The sequence below is a fragment of the Paralichthys olivaceus genome, chromosome 3 (genome assembly GCF_024713975.1).
Source record: "Paralichthys olivaceus isolate ysfri-2021 chromosome 3, ASM2471397v2, whole genome shotgun sequence".
In the NCBI taxonomy this organism is placed as follows: domain Eukaryota; kingdom Metazoa; phylum Chordata; class Actinopteri; order Pleuronectiformes; family Paralichthyidae; genus Paralichthys; species Paralichthys olivaceus.
The window spans coordinates 22106372-22122857 of record NC_091095.1 but is presented as its reverse complement, the minus strand read 5'-3'; the positions used below and the strand labels follow the sequence as shown (position 1 = coordinate 22122857).

Sequence of the window (16486 nt, the reverse complement as noted above, 5' to 3'; positions counted from 1 at the left end):
GAAACTTGCTTTTGCAGTTCCAGTCAGAATCATGTTCTGTTGGACTGTCCCGTACGGGAATTTCACAGGAGGAGCTCCGTATTGTGGAGGGTGAGGGACAGAACGCAGAAATGGTACCTTCAGCTGATGAGGTCAACAATAACACATGTGAGGGTAATCATATTTTATGAGTGAATGGAAGTGTGTGTGTGTGTGTGTGTGTGTGTGTGTGTGTGTGTGTGTGTTAGAGCCAGATAATAACTTATTTTTTACACTGCTCCAAAGCAGAGATGATGATCAAACCCAGATTATTCCAAGTCACATTTGAGTATACTGACAACTGATGGCTGGCTACCTGGATTGCAAGCTTGAATCTATATTAGAGTTCTTCAACAAATTTGTTCCCAAACCCAAAAAGATCCAGAAATGTTCTACCTGAACACATCCAGGACCTATTATTCTATTATTTGAAACCTGGGACCCAGTCCTGTGCAGAACTGAGAAACGCTGGCCCTGAAACCAGTCAGGTGACACTGGCCTGATCTGATTGCTTTAACAAGCTAACCTTGATTCACAATGTGTCAAAACCAAACTTTGTGTCTTACCTAATTTAACGATAGCAGCCTTCTCCTCTGTGCCTGTCCATGATGCATTTAATCCATCTTCTAGGAAAGTTCTTAAAATACATGATGGATCTGAACCTTCACAAGTCCTGGCTCAGGTCTCAGGTTATAGTTTGGGTAACCCTGTAAAGACCTCTAATCCAGTTTTTGTTGTTCGTTCCTCTCAGCTGGAGGAGAGGAGCTGGAGAATCCTCTGAAGGCCACTCTGGATGGGCCACTAGATGCTCTGGAGCATCTCAGGATTGGTAACATTTTTACCTTCAGGGTGACCGTCCTGCAGGCGTCTAGCATCTCTGCAGAATATGCTGACATCTTCTGCCAGTTTAAGTAAGCACTCATCAAAATGATTCTTAATATTTATCACAGTTACACTTTTATATGTAAATTGTTACATTTCAATAATGTGATTTCAGTTTCATCCACCGCCATGATGAGGCCTTCTCTACTGAACCCCTAAAAAACACAGGCCGCGGCCCTCCTCTAGGCTTCTACCATGTGCAGAATGTAAGGCACAACCACTCAGTTCCTGCATAATGACGTTTTGTTGCTGGTTTTAATAGGTCAGGCACTTAAACATCACTTGTGTTGTTTTGTAGATTGCTGTTGAAGTTACTAAATCATTTGTTGACTACATCAAAACTCAGCCAATTGTGTTTGAGGTGTTTGGACACTACCAGAAACAGCCTTTCCTTCCTCTCTGTAAAGACGTCATCAGGTACTATGACAATGCATTCTACACAAAGACATAATCTATATTGTTGTGTTTTCACAATGACAAGCAATTGTGTGTTGTTATTTCCACAACCAGTCCATTACGTCCCTGCAGAAGACAGTTTCCACGAGTGATGCCTCTGTCCAAACCAGGTAAAGAGTCCCTCTTCTTAAATTGCACAATTAATGTTTTATATTGCATCGTCTTTTTATTGGTCTGCCTGTAAATTAGTCATCTTAGCTTCATGTTGTTGGGTGTGAGCAGTGGACTCTGACGCCTCGCCAGACCGGGAGAAATCGCTGGATCTCATCCGCTACCTGGTCCCAGATGTGCTCAATGGTGCGCTGGTGGACTCGCTGTCAGGCCATGCTCTGTCTGCCGCTGGCTTGGCAGCTTCCTTCATACTGGAAGCAAATGAGCGAGCTCAGTTGCCAGCACCACCCATCTCGATCTGTTCAGTTATTAAAGCTCAGAAGCCGGGTTGGTTATTGATGTCAAATCCAAGAGAATCCTGCCTCTGAAAACCTTTTTTATATCAAGTGTTTGTCATAGTGAAAACAAAAGCCAAGGGTCTGTCATGTTACAATGCAGTTCATTGATAAATTAGTATTTCAAAGAACACATCATGTTACTTTTATGTAGAGATTCAAGCTGATGTGACAACAAGCATCAGTTCTACTTAGGTATTGCTCAAATATAACTCTGAAACCTTTCAGACCCTCTGGTTCTCAGGCAGACAAAGACCCCATTCAGACCTGGTATCAACATCCTTCCTAAATTATCTGATCACACGTGGCCAGCACTAAGTTCAGGTCTGAGCACACCTACACACGTCCTGAATGTGCCCTGAGATCCGATCACAAAAAAAAACACATGGTGGTCTGGGACGCATTTGGCCACATAGTGTGAACGCAAATCAGTCAGTCCTTCATACAGACGTGTATGAAGGATCATCTTCTGACCAACTGAAGTTTAAACATATTTTTATGCTTCTCATTGACCATACATTGCTTTGTCTGTAGCCACCGACACAATATCAACACTGATTACCATATATTGATTCATACTATTCTGAAATTGGTAAAATCTTTCTTCATTGCTGTGCGTATTCATGTATTCAGCCCCTTCTGTCTCAGCTCGCTCTCTGTCTCTCTTTCCTGCTCATGCTGACAAACACACACATTGTCATCTGAAACTCACATTAGGCAAAAACATCTTTTGGGAACAGAAATTACGTATGTGATTATTTGCATATAGAGCGGGGAAGTAAAATCTGATCACATGGTCACAGTAGACACATTCAGGACATGTTTTAATACCAGGTATGAGCATGTGTATCTTACATTTACCACTTGTCAGATCAGATCACATCTCTCAGTATGGATGTTAGACCAGTTCTGAACAAGGCCCAATTGCCATAAAAACCAGCATATTCACAATACTGGTCATACAATGCATGATATAAAAAAGGGATATTTCTTGTGGCAGCATTCGGTTGGATTGACTCTCTAGTGTACTGTGTGTTGACTGTTGATCTGCGTGGTGGATTCTCCCTGCAGTTCCTTCTTTGAGTTCCTCTTGAACTGAGTCACAGTGGCTTCAATCAATAATACTCTCAGATGGGAAATATATATTTTGTATTGTACATTATAGTGTACATTTATATATTACACATAAAAGACAAGAATTTTTTAAATAATAAACATAATAGATTATTAATTAAGGAAATGAAAAAACGTGCTGAATGCTATAATACATTAAGGCCATGCTGTATACATCTGTGCAGGGGGACATGGTTGTGCAATAATATATTTGCAGAAGCATACAAACACATTACATAACATATCAAATATTATATCTTAATACTCTTTAAGATTCTATTCCTGTTTGAGCTTGGGCCCAACATCTGGGTTGCATGTTAACTTTTTTTACTCTCTTCAATCTGCTATTGTTGAACCATCTTAAATTTGACAAACGCAGTGAGTTTAGTCAGAACAAGCTTTATCATCTCTACAAAACAACAATGAGAAAAAATGAGAAAGAGGAGAATGCTGTTGAAAGAGTTTGTACATATGCCGTGGACAGAATGGTTCATGTGTATTTGTGTATTTAAAAGATTAGGGAAAACTGAGAACCCACAGAGCCAGAGCTAGAGCCAGGTATTCTTCTCCTTTAAGAGAAAACTGCAGAGTTGATGATAAATCTGCTGAAGGAGAGGGTGTCCTTCTCCAGGACTGAGTGGTTCCTGTCCTTCCCTACATCACTGATTTCCATTTTTTCTTCCCTTTCTCTTCCCTGTGTTGGGTTAGAGCCATTCTCTGCTCCCTATTCACTTCCTTTATAACCTCCTATAATCTCCTTTTTCATCATAGTACCTGCAACCAAACTGACAACCATGACCCGCCCACAGGCAGGACCCTGCCACTGTAAATATGATCTCATGGTTTTCTTTGAGATCTGTGAGCTGGAAGCCAATGGAGAGTGAGTGGCCTACATGTCTACTGTCATTCATTTTGCAGAGCTTTCCATGAAATAGATACATTTAAAAATGACTGGAATCAGCTTCGACATAAATCTATCTTTCCTCTACGTCCTTCCAGCTACATCCCTGCAGTTGTGGACCACAGAGGAGGAATGCCCTGCCATGGCACATTCCTACTGCACCAGGTACGTCAGTCACACTTTGAGCAAACATAATATTTAGAATATTCTAAATACACTGGATTTAAGCACTTTTTTGTTTTTTCTTTGCTGTCTGTCTTTTCTTCACTTGTGTAGGGCCTCCAGAGGAGAATCACTGTTACTATTGTACATGAATCAGGAGGTGACATGGATTGGAAAGACGTCCGTGAGCTCGTTGTGGGTGAGTTTGGATTCCAGGCTTTCTTACCTTGAATACCAAACATGTACACATGTGTATGAGTTGTTGTTGTTACTGATGCATTCGTGCTTTTACCAGGACGTCTCCGCAGCACCCCTGAAGCTGATGAGACCATCATTGACCCTAATATTCTCTCCCTCAACATCTTGTCTACGGGGTATGTCAGACCCATGCATGAGGACAGGTACGTACTAGTGGAGACTTTTAATGGAAACTTTGCAGCTGCAAGATCTTTACAAAATAAGCTCAACTATGCATGATTGTATGTTTTATATGTCTCACTACCTTTGTGAATTCAAAATGAGGAATTTCTGGTTGCCACAGATAAATGTATTCGACAGTTGTGGCAGCTGCAACAGCCTGATCTGAGGACCTTGCTTCATTAATGCTGCGGCAGCTCATGCTCTGGAAAAACATGCACACACAAATGCATGGCAAAGTGAATCAGCTGCACCCGGCTGTCAGAAAGAAAGCATGGCAGAAGTCGCACAACTTGAATGTTATAGCAAATCCCAGCAAGTTCCCATGTGCTGTTGTTTTAATACTGTTTCTGCATGAATATAGATTCCTGTTTCCAACTGCAGGGGGTCACACTAGGGACCATTAACAAAATCAGTTTTCCTCTGAATTTATACGTAACCCTTTCTTAAAACTGGATTTGTTATGAATTAACTTGTCTATGCTGGCTGTGCGACCCTCCTTGATGTTAATCTGGGCTTTGGTTGTGTAATTGTCATCATTACGTTTACATGTTGCATCTCACCTTGTCGGTCACCTCACATCCAACCACTCTCATCTCTCAACTATGTTAAATCTGCTCACCCTTAAACTGAGAGCCTTTCATTTTTAACAAACACCCTGTTACATCTGCACTATATCTCACTTCTGTATAAACAGATCAGGTCGGTCAATTATAACTGTAATACACCCTAACATGAACTGTAAAGTGCATGTCTTTACCACATTATTCAGCAGCATTGGTCACTAAAAGTATTGTATACTCACTTACACACCCTAAACTACCTTTATTTGGACTCAGTATAATGTCATGCATTGGACATTTAACACTTCATCTTCACTTAATTCAATCCATTGTTTAACTTTTAACATTTAAAAAGCAATGGCTGTATTAATAAACAACATTTCTGTAAATATATACAATGTCTGATTTGAAACAATTAAAATGCTGCTTCTAGGTGTGTTGAGAGACAACAGTGTTGATGCTAATATCAATCTGATATTTAGTTGCCCTTCACTGTCTTTTCTGCAGTCAGCCTGTAGAGGGCAGTATGTTTCTATAAACGATTGAGGCCTTACAATGTGATATAGTGTTAGTATGGAAGAAATATAGTTTATATTGGAACAAAGACTATTATTGATTATCATTTTTTAACCCTCTGTTTAAGCACATCGCTTCATCACCAACCAACTCTGCCTTACAGCTCCAATAATGATCACTCACCCAGACCTGGTTTTACTGACTGTGAGTCTAAATAAGGCAAATGCTCCTAGCGTCTGTGACCAGTGGCCCTGCTTAAACAGCCTCTCTTTAACTGGGGGGGGGGGGTGATTCAACTCCCCTGTGGTTCCCAATACAACTTAGTTCTTAGGCCTCAAAAGCCATTAAGTATATCAAAGGGCTCAGCACCAGGCTGCAGTCTCGTGTGGTCCCTGCTCGGTCTTCAACATACTAACATCAAGGTGTAAATGGATGCTAACATTTTTCTCCCTCCACTAACAGAATGTTGTTTTTTTGCTTTTGCAGACAGTTTCTTGATTCGGACATGCCTAGGTATATTATTTTGCCTCTCTTCTCGTGCGTCACACCAACACCTTCCATCTTTCTTATTTCCTCTACACACCCTGTCATTCTAAATTAGCCTCCAGTGATCCTTCTCTCCTACTCTGCCATCGCTGTCAGCAATTCATCTGTGCCTCATTGTTTCCTCCCTCTCATGTGAAGTGAGGGAAACTTCCCTGCATGTCTCTGGTTCTGTTGCTGCGCTGGGTTATGTGTTTGAGCTGTTATCAGTCTGATGGACAGGGTCTGCATGGCTCGCTGTGCTTCATGTGGACTGTCCTTGGCTGTGTCTCTACTGGAGGTGTCGTGGGGCCAGTATCACACTTTGTTTCCACCTTAGCAGTTGCTGCAGGAACTTTATTCGGCTCATTTCAGAGAGTGAGCTACAATATTTGGTCTCTCTTGCATTAGGACAGAAACACGTATTATAATTTATTCAATTTAAAAGGCAGCAAAGTCTGAACATCAACATGACTCTGTATAGACACTGCACTTTCACACAAGCACAACACAGCAGGAGATTCTCCGCTCAGACTCATTCACAACAAGACAGGAATCTCCGGTGCATTCAGGTGCAGCAACCTGAGCGTAGATCACACGTTTTTCGTCAGCGCTTATTACCAAAACCTCTCTTGACATCTTTGTGCCTTCTACATGTATGGCTCCGCTTTTTTTTGGGCCTTTTGCGTGTTAGAAACATTATCAACATGCTCACTCTCTTGTGTGAGTCCTCCGCAGGATCTCCTGCTTTGTTCTGACATCAGCTCATTCAGACACAGAGTTTTGACTCCGGGGGTGACAGGAAAAAGTCCTTAGTTTCTCATTCGGATATCTGTGTCCTGACATGCAACCCCTCCTGAGAATTTCCAAAGATTCTCTGGATTTCAGTGCAGGTCTGAAAGAAGCTTGTGTGAGTGGTGGAACTTTAAGGTTTTTTTTGTATAAGCCTTACTTGCCAGCAGAGGGTGGTAGGGATCCATTAATACAACAGTTCATTTGAATCAACAAAAGCAAGGAGACGCATCCTGCACTTTCAGGAAAAAACAGTCTAAAACTGTTTATTCTTTTCATATTGTTGAACCTTGCAGTGAAGCATTATTGTGAATCCATGGATATGATTTTCTTAGTTACCTCTAATACCGAGGGGCAAAGAGTGCTTCCCATCACAGCCAGAGAACTAACAGGAACACTAGTCACACGCTATTACTTAAGTGCTGTAATATGGATCACATCATTTACATTACCCACTCTGGCACAATTTTCAAAAGCAATCCAGTGAGCCATTACCTCACCAGTAGCATTTTGCCCAAAATTACTGCAATGTTATGAATATTTTTAAATCCTGCTCGTACCTCGGTGAGACTGGGCCAAAGAGCCGAAACAAACGGTTCCTCACATGTTCCGCCAGAAGCATGACTTCAATCCTGGCTCCTGCATTTTTTAGGAGGTAGTAAAATGTAGAGGAGCACATGTTGGGGTAGTGTGAAGAGGAAATTGCTCACTTGTAGTGTAAGCGAACAGGTTTCTACTACTGGGAAAACAGTGTGTGTGTGTGTGTGTGTGTGTGTGTGTGTGTGTGTGTGTGTGTGTGTGTGTGTGTGAGTGAGTGTGTGAGTGTGTGTATGTGTGTGTGTGTTTTAATGCACTTGTTGCTTTAAAAAAACAGGCTATTTCGACACTGAATCCCCGTCACTCTCACATAGAAGCAGTCAGTTCCTTGCAGTCACACTGTCCACTTTCCCACAAGGTCACCTCAGTCCATAGCCTTTTGGGCCCAACATCTGAAGCTCATGAAGAGTACATTCAGCCTGTTTTTATGGCTTACAGAAACATTAGTTTCCTTTTACAATTCTTGCTTGGATTATCTTTTTCAGATTTAAGGCTGTACCGGGCAGCAGGCCAGAGGAATAACTGGTTTCAGTGTGTGATTACAGTATTTCCCCTGAGGGGAAATAGGAAAAATCCTGTACATTAACGTATGGAGCAAATCAGAGGCATAACAGAAAGCTGTATTGTATTTGCTCTGGCTGTCTTTCATCTCCCCTTTTCTCTGTACTATTAGTCATCTCAGCTCTCTTTGCTTTTCTAAGGTGTTGTGCACAATGCAGAACACCAGCTCAGTTAGCCTGTTGCATGCAAAAGATTTAATTAGCACTCTTTTCTACAGAGATTTTTAGGAATACAAAAATTCTATGTTAAAATTAAGTGCTAGCAGTAAATTGACTTTAAATTGTTTTAAGTGTTTATGAATGCATTCTTGGTTATTTAATTATTTTTCCTGATTTTAAGTTAACATCGCTCTTGTTAGTTAAGCTTTGACTGCTAATCTACTGCTTAAATTCTGCCTGCTGAGTAATTTTTGGGGTTTCTTGTCCAACAAACTACCTCAGGACCTTCTATCGTTTTGAAGCAGCTTGGGATAGCTCCATGCACAACTCTCTGCTCCTAAACAGAGTCACTCCATACGGGGAGAAGATCTACATGACCCTCTCAGCCTATCTGGAGGTACTTTACTCTGTACTCATGAGGGAAAATAGATCCTATAGTAATAGTGGTCATGTGTAAATTACTCGAGAGTAACAATGTTGGCTAATCCTCCACTTTTATCAACTGCAGATGGAGAACTGCACCCAGCCCGCAGTCATAACCAAAGATATCTGCATGGTGTTTTACTCTCGAGACACAAAGCTCTCAGCCTCCCGCTCCATCCGCAATCTTTTCGGTACTGGAAGCCTGAGAGCAGCCGATGGGTGAGTTTGAAATTTCAAACGATAAAAACATTGTGTAGTGTCCACTCAACTGATTTTTGAATTTTTTTTCTTTATTAGAAACCGAGTTACGGGAGTGTACGAGGTCAGCTTATGTAACCTAGCAGATGCAGGAAGCCCAGGTAAGAGACAAGACACGGTTATGGAATTAACCTGAGTTACCTGTGTTACCTTTAACCCTGCACCTATTTCAACCCAGGTATGCAGAGGAGACGCAGGCGGGTGCTGGACACCTCAGTGGCCTACGTCCGTGGGGAGGAGAACTTGGCTGGGTGGAGGCCTCGGAGTGACAGCCTCATTCTGGACCACCAGTGGGAGCTGGAGAAACTCAGCCTCCTTCAAGATGTGAGGAGATTATGCTGCTTGTAATTTATCGCACTTTATATAAGTTACTTTAATAAGCATCTGGAGAAACATCCCACTGGCCTTTGGAACACACAAGTTAAAAAAACATGCGTCTCTAAATCATCTCCTCAAGCAAAACCCTCTTGAAACATCCAAATAATGGAGATCATTAGTCATTGGTCTACATAGTTTTTGTCAGATTCAGCCCAACTTTACATATGTAGTTTACTGTGCACATGAAATGAACTCCTTTATACAGATGTGGTGTGTTAATAGGAGGGCCTCGCAGCAAAATCTGTGCACCTGTCATTATGCTGTGTTTACCAGAATTCACCATAAATGTGTCCTAGCATACTATTAAGAAAGCTGTTGCTTCTTCTAGAGTATTTACTAGGGTTTCCTACTATATAAGTTAGAGGCAGGATTTTTCTTAATCAGGGGCCATAAAGGGCCAATTGTATGTCCAACATCTATGCACAGTTCTTAAGTCAGTGAGTGCAGAGAACAGGCACAGATTATCTGAAAAAATGGAAAAACAGGATGTTCTCAGCAGAGCAATGATAGAGAAAACTATGGCAGATGTGATGGATAATGAAGAATGCATCAGCTTTACACCACCAGATATCACAACCCACATCCTCCAACTATATAAGAAATATTATGATTAATGATATTGAAATTAGTGCAGAGAATCATCTCTGCTCTGTCTGATAGAAAAAGGACTGGAAATGGTCAAATTAACAGGTTTCCTCTGCTATTTCCAAAAGTAGCTTGCTTTCTCTAAATCTGAGGGACGTTGTCTCTTCTCAATGATTTTGACGTTTTTCCCTCCATTCTCTCAGGTTGAGAGGACCAAACATTACCTGCTGTTAAGAGAGAAGCTGGAGTCCACCCTGCTCATGGGTCAGGAGTCCCTGCAGGCCTGTATCCCTGAGGAGCTGAGCGAGGTTCCTCAGCCCCTCGAGGTTTATCCAGAGGTCAGCTCTGGCTCTGACTTCGCCACGGAGAGGCAGAGGGAGCTTGCCGCCAAGGTCAGCCACCATTATATTGTAAAAGTTTAAATTTCACGTTTGATGTGTGCAGCCATGTATTTTATTATCTTCTTTGATCTCTGTCATTACAAAAGGAAGTATACATGAACCAACAGTATCTACATTAATGGCAAATATAAATATAGTGTGATCACAGATATGATTTTCTTCATGAACAGACATTCAAGCTCTCTGCTTTTTACAGTGCTTGCGGCTGCTCACACACTCCTTCAACAGAGAGTACGGCCACGTGTGTGTCAGTGCCAGTGAAAGCAGGGTAAATGCTTTATAAACTTCCATTTAAACACAAGTATATATCAATGTATCTGTATGAAGGAATACAATGTGATTATTGACCCTGTGTGTATCTGTGTGGGTTTGCGTGTTCCAGATCTCTGAGATGTCGGTCACAACACTCAGAGACTCCACTTCAATCTCTGCTCTCAACACAATCACACCCTCCTCAACGTGCCCTTCACTGGTGGAGGGTTGCTATGGCACCACTGAACTCAGGTCAGTGCTAAGACATACTTTTATGGTTATTGTTTTGTATCAGTTGTTATCCTTGGATGCTGCAGTCTGGATTCCATTTTGTGTAGTGTATAGATCACGTTTCTTTCTTTTGAATAAAACTGTTGGTAGCTGGATAACACAGAGGATGGTATTTTCACTGAGTTATTGTAAAATGCTTCAACTCCATAAGGTGTAGTTTTTCTCATGAGGACTCAAAAGCCTCTTGTTTTTGTACTACAGACCACCCATGCCTCGCTCTCGTGCGGTCAGCCCCGGTCCTGATGCACAGCAGGATCCAGAGGCCAAGAAGTCCAACAATGGAGCCCCTGAAGCAAAGCCCCGCAGCCACAAATTTGTCCCTGACATCCAGGAGATCAGAGTCAGGTGAGTCCGCTACTGTTCAACTCAAAAAACTGTCATCACCTTGAGCTGTGAGGACAACCCTTTGGTTTCACTAATAATAATCCTCTGGTTTTTCAGCCCCATCGTGTCAAAGAAGGGTTACATACATTTCTTGGAGCCACACACCAACGGATGGGTGAAGCGTTACGTTGTGGTGCGGCGGCCGTACGTTTATATCTACAACACAGAGAGAGACACAGTGGAGCGGGCTATTCTCAATCTCTCCTCTGCCCAAGTGGAGTACAGTGAGGACCAGCAGGCGATGCTGAAGGTGGGTGGTTCAACAAAATCCCCTTGATCCTCTCTTTCTGCTTCTCTTGTGCCATAATAACATTTAACATTTTGCTTCCTTTCTCAACAGACACCAAACACATTTGCTGTGTGCACAGAACATCGTGGAATATTACTTCAAGCGACGAATGACAAAGAGATGCATGACTGGCTGTACGCATTTAATCCTCTCCTTGCTGGAACTATCAGGTACAAAATGTGTCTCTCTGAAAAAGAATAATTTAATGGAGGAAAGTTAAAAAATGGTTATAAGGTTCATACTGAAGAAAAACAATTGCAGATTTCAAGAAAAAAGACTTGTTGAAAATCATGATGTAACCAATGATAACCCCACAGTCAACCACTACCAAAGATTTCCTGCTTTGTAAACGAGGCAATTTCTGTCTGTGTGGATTTTTCTTCAGAATAGAAAGTTACTTACACAAGTCCTGATGCTTAATGTGGTGTTGATGTGTGCATTATGTTATTTGTGAAACTTATACTAAGGCATAACTTAACAAGATGCTCCACATTCCTCATTTTAATGCAGGTAACTTTATACTCATAGTATAATGACTTTATTGTCATACTATTACAGCTTTGATCTCGTAGATTTACAACATTATTCTTGTAATTGTATTTCTTTATTCTTCTAACGTTATTTCTGTATTTCGTAATATTGTGGCTTTGTTCTTGTAATATTACATCTTAATTTTAGTAATACTGGATGCTATGATCTTAAAATTATACAAGTTTTTTTTTTTTTATTCTTCTGTGAGAAAAATGTGTATATTTTATCTGCCTCCTTTTCTCTGCTTCTCAGGTCAAAGCTGTCGAGAAGACGAGCCGGACAGATGAGGATGTGAAACAACACCCTGAATAAATATCATGAGAGAAGGTTGATCGCAAAGACTTACATGTAAATAGATCCACGTCCTGATCGCCTCCCCCCTGTGCTGAGCCCTACCACCACCATCACCACCACAGACAACCATCTTCCCCCCTGTGCGTTCTCAGTTTATCACTTGTGTCCTCTGCACCTAAAGCGTCCATTTTCCTGTCGGGCCTTTTGCCGCAGTGTGAGTCTTGTAGTCTGGAGAACCTCGTCAAAAAGCTGTCACTATACTTTACTGGAGTTTGTTCATAGAGGGACGAATGAAGAAAATGGAGGAAGTAGCAACAGGTTTCTTATCTCAGATTACATATATATGGTAATGTACTGTAGTTGTTGTCAGTGACACATCAAGCCTTATACATTTATTCCTTAAAAAAAATGCAGTGACATTTGTCTCATCTGCAGCTGCTGCGGCAGTGAGGATCACATTGCTACATTTGCATCGGTAAATAGGCAAACATGCAGATTCTTCTCTACTCTACTGCTATATATAGTGTCGAAACAGGTTTGCATACAACATACAGCAAGGAAATGCACAAAAAAAGACAAAAATGACAGTTGAGTGCAACTCTTCTGAATATTTCTCTCTTCTTTCTGGTCTGTGAATCCTGACTTTGAGTCATCTGCCTCGTGTCGCTGAAAACTACATAGAAACTTTAGCACACACAGCCTGGCGAGGGAAACGTCATATCATCATAAACTTCATGTTCTTGTGGCATTTTGATAAATCCGTGTTATTTTAGCTACTTGTAGGAGCACTGTGGGTATCTACATTCACATGTTAAGTAATCAAATATCATCCCATTAATCCTCCCAACTTAATCTCATTCTCTACCTGGATTTTTTTTATTTGTTTTTAAATGTGATATATTTAGATATTTAACAGCTTTATTATTTATTTCTGCATGTATTTATTTACAAAGACATTTATATTTCTAAAGTAGTAGTACCGTGCAATTTCTGCACACTGCACTTTTTAATATAAGTTCCTTAAATGTTTGAATAACTCAACCCTGTCCCCAATGCAATTAATATCAATTCAATAACGTTATGATTGGCCAGTTCCTTTACCTGATTGAATAATGATAGCATCCCCTCTCAGATTCTGATAGTCACACCAACTAACACACATCTGACCAGATCAATTTCATAGGTAGAGAATATTAAGGTGGTCCATTCGCTACTGCACAAAGCTACCTTGTTAAAAGATCAGAAGTATAAAGTGTTCCTCACGGTAAAGAATCATAAACTGTTTGAATGAAATGTACAGTCTACTGATTAAATGTAGTGCCTCTCTTATCACTCATACTGTATGGGTGTACTGTACAGTATGCCTCCGCAACAGTTGCTTTGAAACTACATCCTTCATGCTGCTATAATACTGTTCTGGAAGTGTCTGCAGATAATGACATCACATTTCTGCATCGTCATCATCATCGTCTCTTACATCTTCAGACAAATCATGTCGCGTACTACAATGTTCGATTTCAAATACGGCAATCAGATGCCATGTGATACGGAATGTTCCACAACACACAGTATACTTACATTTACATTTTAATCTACATTTACATTTAAATCTATGCTACAGTCTTTTATGTATCGTCAAAGAACACATGCTGTCATTTGTCAAACAATCAGATGCTGCTGCAAACTGCTAAACTCTTCCCTGTTTCTTTTTTCAACTCTGTCAGCTTATCGTTTGATGTCGTTTCAGTTGGATGGGTGAGCGTGCCTCAGGTCAGCCAGCCTAGAGAGCATGTTCCATAATGTTAATGACATGTCACTTACCTATGAAGACAGCATCTCGAAGCATTTAACCCTTACAATAACACTATTTTCTCTGTATGTCAAAGTAAATTGAAGTGTGGCAGTAAGCTCTAACCATCTGTTTATATCAGTGATTTGAATATAACACCATAGTCTTATAAAAGCATATCATCTGAGATTTGGAAGTATTCTGTGTGTTGTGGACATATTTTCAAGTTATCCAATCAAACCGTGTTACAACCCAACATGTGTGTACTACTGTCAGCCCTTATAACGTAATCAAACAGTCTGTTCATATCTTTTTATTTGTTTTCGTGATCAATGTAGTGGTCACACACTTTCTTGGCAGAGAGTGCAGTCCTAGTTTATCCATCACACATGCCTGCTGCACCGTACATCATCACTGTCTCATGCACTCGTCTCTGTCCTATTTCCTTTAAAACCTGATCTGAAAATGTCAGCTCCACTCTGATCTCAATGTTGAGAGTATTCCTCTCGTTTTCATCGCGCCTTTTTAATGTGTATCACATTCGAGCCAACCAAAGTTTTGTTGGCACAGTCACAAACAAAATCACACTGAATGTACGTCAATATTTTAAAGATGCTTATTTTGCTGGAGTGGTTGTGTTGACTTGTGATTCACAGTCTGGTTCCTTATTGATTGTAAGTGGGTGATTATCAGGGAACGATACGGGGCATATCTGTAATATTTTATCCACTGATGTGTGGGAGGATGTAATTGGTTCATCTTTGCCCTGTTTGGCATCTTGTACAGAGTGATGCTGTAGGTTACCTTCCTGTCAGTCTTTCACTCTTCTACCATCACCGTCATGCTCCGACAGCCTTCACAACATCTACTTTTTCGAATCCCTCCCTTTTGAAGGAATATCATTTCAAATTTTTGTGCTTCCACTTCTAATTTTTTTTCTCTCGCACTATCAAATGATTTTGCATTGTACATAAACATGATTGCTGTGAACATTGTATTATAAAGTTGCACCCATTTACAAAATCTTAAATGGGCAGTAGTTCAGTCAGTGTCTCTGAGTGTTGGAGTTTAGCGTCAAATGTTTGTGTACACTAAACACATTGTCATATATCAAATAAACATGGAAATTATGCAACACAAAGTCATGGACTCTTCTTTTTCTTTTTACTGTATTTGTTATTGAACATGGTGACCAGGACTTATTTTATTTTATTTAAATCATTTATTTAAACTGATTGTCTCATTGAGATCGGAATGTATTTTTCAAGAGACCTGTGAGCAGAAAGTAAACTACGCTAATAATTCACCGAAAATACATGATACATGTGTATAATGTATATGATTTAAAAACTTAACTTCCTCAAGTGAAACGGGAGAGTGTAACTTCCTACTTTAGGAGATCATTCCATTTGTATATGCAGAATAGTATTTATACTAAGAATAATATAATAACATACTAAAAATACTAAGTCCAGTAGAAGGAAGAGGTTCACAACTAATGTTAAAATGTCTTGTGACCTGACATTGTGCTATGAGAGCAGACAGTGTAAACATTATACTCCTGTATAAATCCTGACTGCTCGGGCTGTACGATGATGTCAGACTCTAGAAACAGTCTCAGTTGAGAATTGAATGGGGAATAGGAGTTTTGCAAAGCAGAACATTTTTGAGATTCATTTTTAAGTCACTGAGATCACCATCTTTCATAATGGGACAACCTGTGTAGACCTCCAGATTTCAGATTCAAAGTTGTTATCATTAATAACTATGGATTGATACATACATTATGAGGTGAATTTATTGAGTTTTATTTATTATTGATTTATTTGAACTCAGGCAGGGCAATAAAACAATGACACATATTATCTCAATATAATCTTTATCCATAGCAATACAACAAAAATCTATTTATTAAGTGAGTTATTTATGCATCATGTAAGCACTGCAGTCGTTCTCTGCTCATGAAGAAGAGTTTTAAACCACAACCTTGACTCAAAAATCAGTCTTTAAACTTAAAATAAATAACGTGACATTTATTTAGGTAATTATGGATACTGACTTGTAAACATATTTATCTTTATAACATTTCTGACCATCTCATCCAGCTCTAATTTGAGCACAATGTTATAAAACATCCAAAAAGCAAAGTGCATGCATTGCATGAACTTCCTGGTTGTTACCATGGCAGCTAGATCCAGAGTTACCATGTCCACATACATGTCTTTTTGTGATCTAACCCTTCTGAGTCATGGTATGTTGGAATGTGATTCTCAGGGTCTTTCAGGTTCTTCGATGTAACTAATAGACTGATCCTCACCATAGACTGTATATAAAGAGATCCTCACAGACTTTCCATCCAGTAAACTGATCAAACGGACCCCATCCTCTAAATGTATCCTCAAACCCAGAATACCTCGTTTACTGGTGAAGTAGATCAATAAACTCAACAAGCTCTAAGTCAGTGTAGTTTATATATACAACCATTCACAGGTATACATGTTGAGGAG

The 16486-nt window shown here is 40.2% G+C and overlaps 1 protein-coding gene across 12 annotated transcripts in view; it reads left to right on the top strand.

Moving 5' to 3' along the window:
- Window positions 1–15120, top strand: part of kif1aa (kinesin family member 1Aa) — a 39086-nt gene extending 23966 nt beyond the window's left edge. For 5 of the 12 annotated variants that reach the window (XM_069522512.1, XM_069522516.1, XM_069522515.1 and 2 more), the window contains 21 exons: window positions 18–147; window positions 770–929; window positions 1016–1106; window positions 1199–1317; window positions 1411–1466; window positions 3687–3795; window positions 3915–3981; window positions 4093–4177; window positions 4274–4379; window positions 5961–5987; window positions 8387–8501; window positions 8613–8746; window positions 8825–8886; window positions 8964–9109; window positions 9952–10140; window positions 10346–10417; window positions 10532–10653; window positions 10894–11037; window positions 11134–11326; window positions 11417–11535; window positions 12149–15120. In XM_069522512.1, coding sequence (XP_069378613.1) covers window positions 18–147; window positions 770–929; window positions 1016–1106; window positions 1199–1317; window positions 1411–1466; window positions 3687–3795; window positions 3915–3981; window positions 4093–4177; window positions 4274–4379; window positions 5961–5987; window positions 8387–8501; window positions 8613–8746; window positions 8825–8886; window positions 8964–9109; window positions 9952–10140; window positions 10346–10417; window positions 10532–10653; window positions 10894–11037; window positions 11134–11326; window positions 11417–11535; window positions 12149–12191 — 2289 coding nt within the window. In that variant the 3' untranslated portion in view covers window positions 12192–15120. The remainder of the gene's footprint in view (window positions 1–17; window positions 148–769; window positions 930–1015; window positions 1107–1198; window positions 1318–1410; window positions 1467–3686; window positions 3796–3914; window positions 3982–4092; window positions 4178–4273; window positions 4380–5960; window positions 5988–8386; window positions 8502–8612; window positions 8747–8824; window positions 8887–8963; window positions 9110–9951; window positions 10141–10345; window positions 10418–10531; window positions 10654–10893; window positions 11038–11133; window positions 11327–11416; window positions 11536–12148) is intronic. The other 7 variants (XM_069522513.1, XM_069522519.1, XM_069522518.1 and 4 more) reach the window with 2 other exon arrangements.
- Window positions 15121–16486: the final 1366 nt, after the last annotated feature.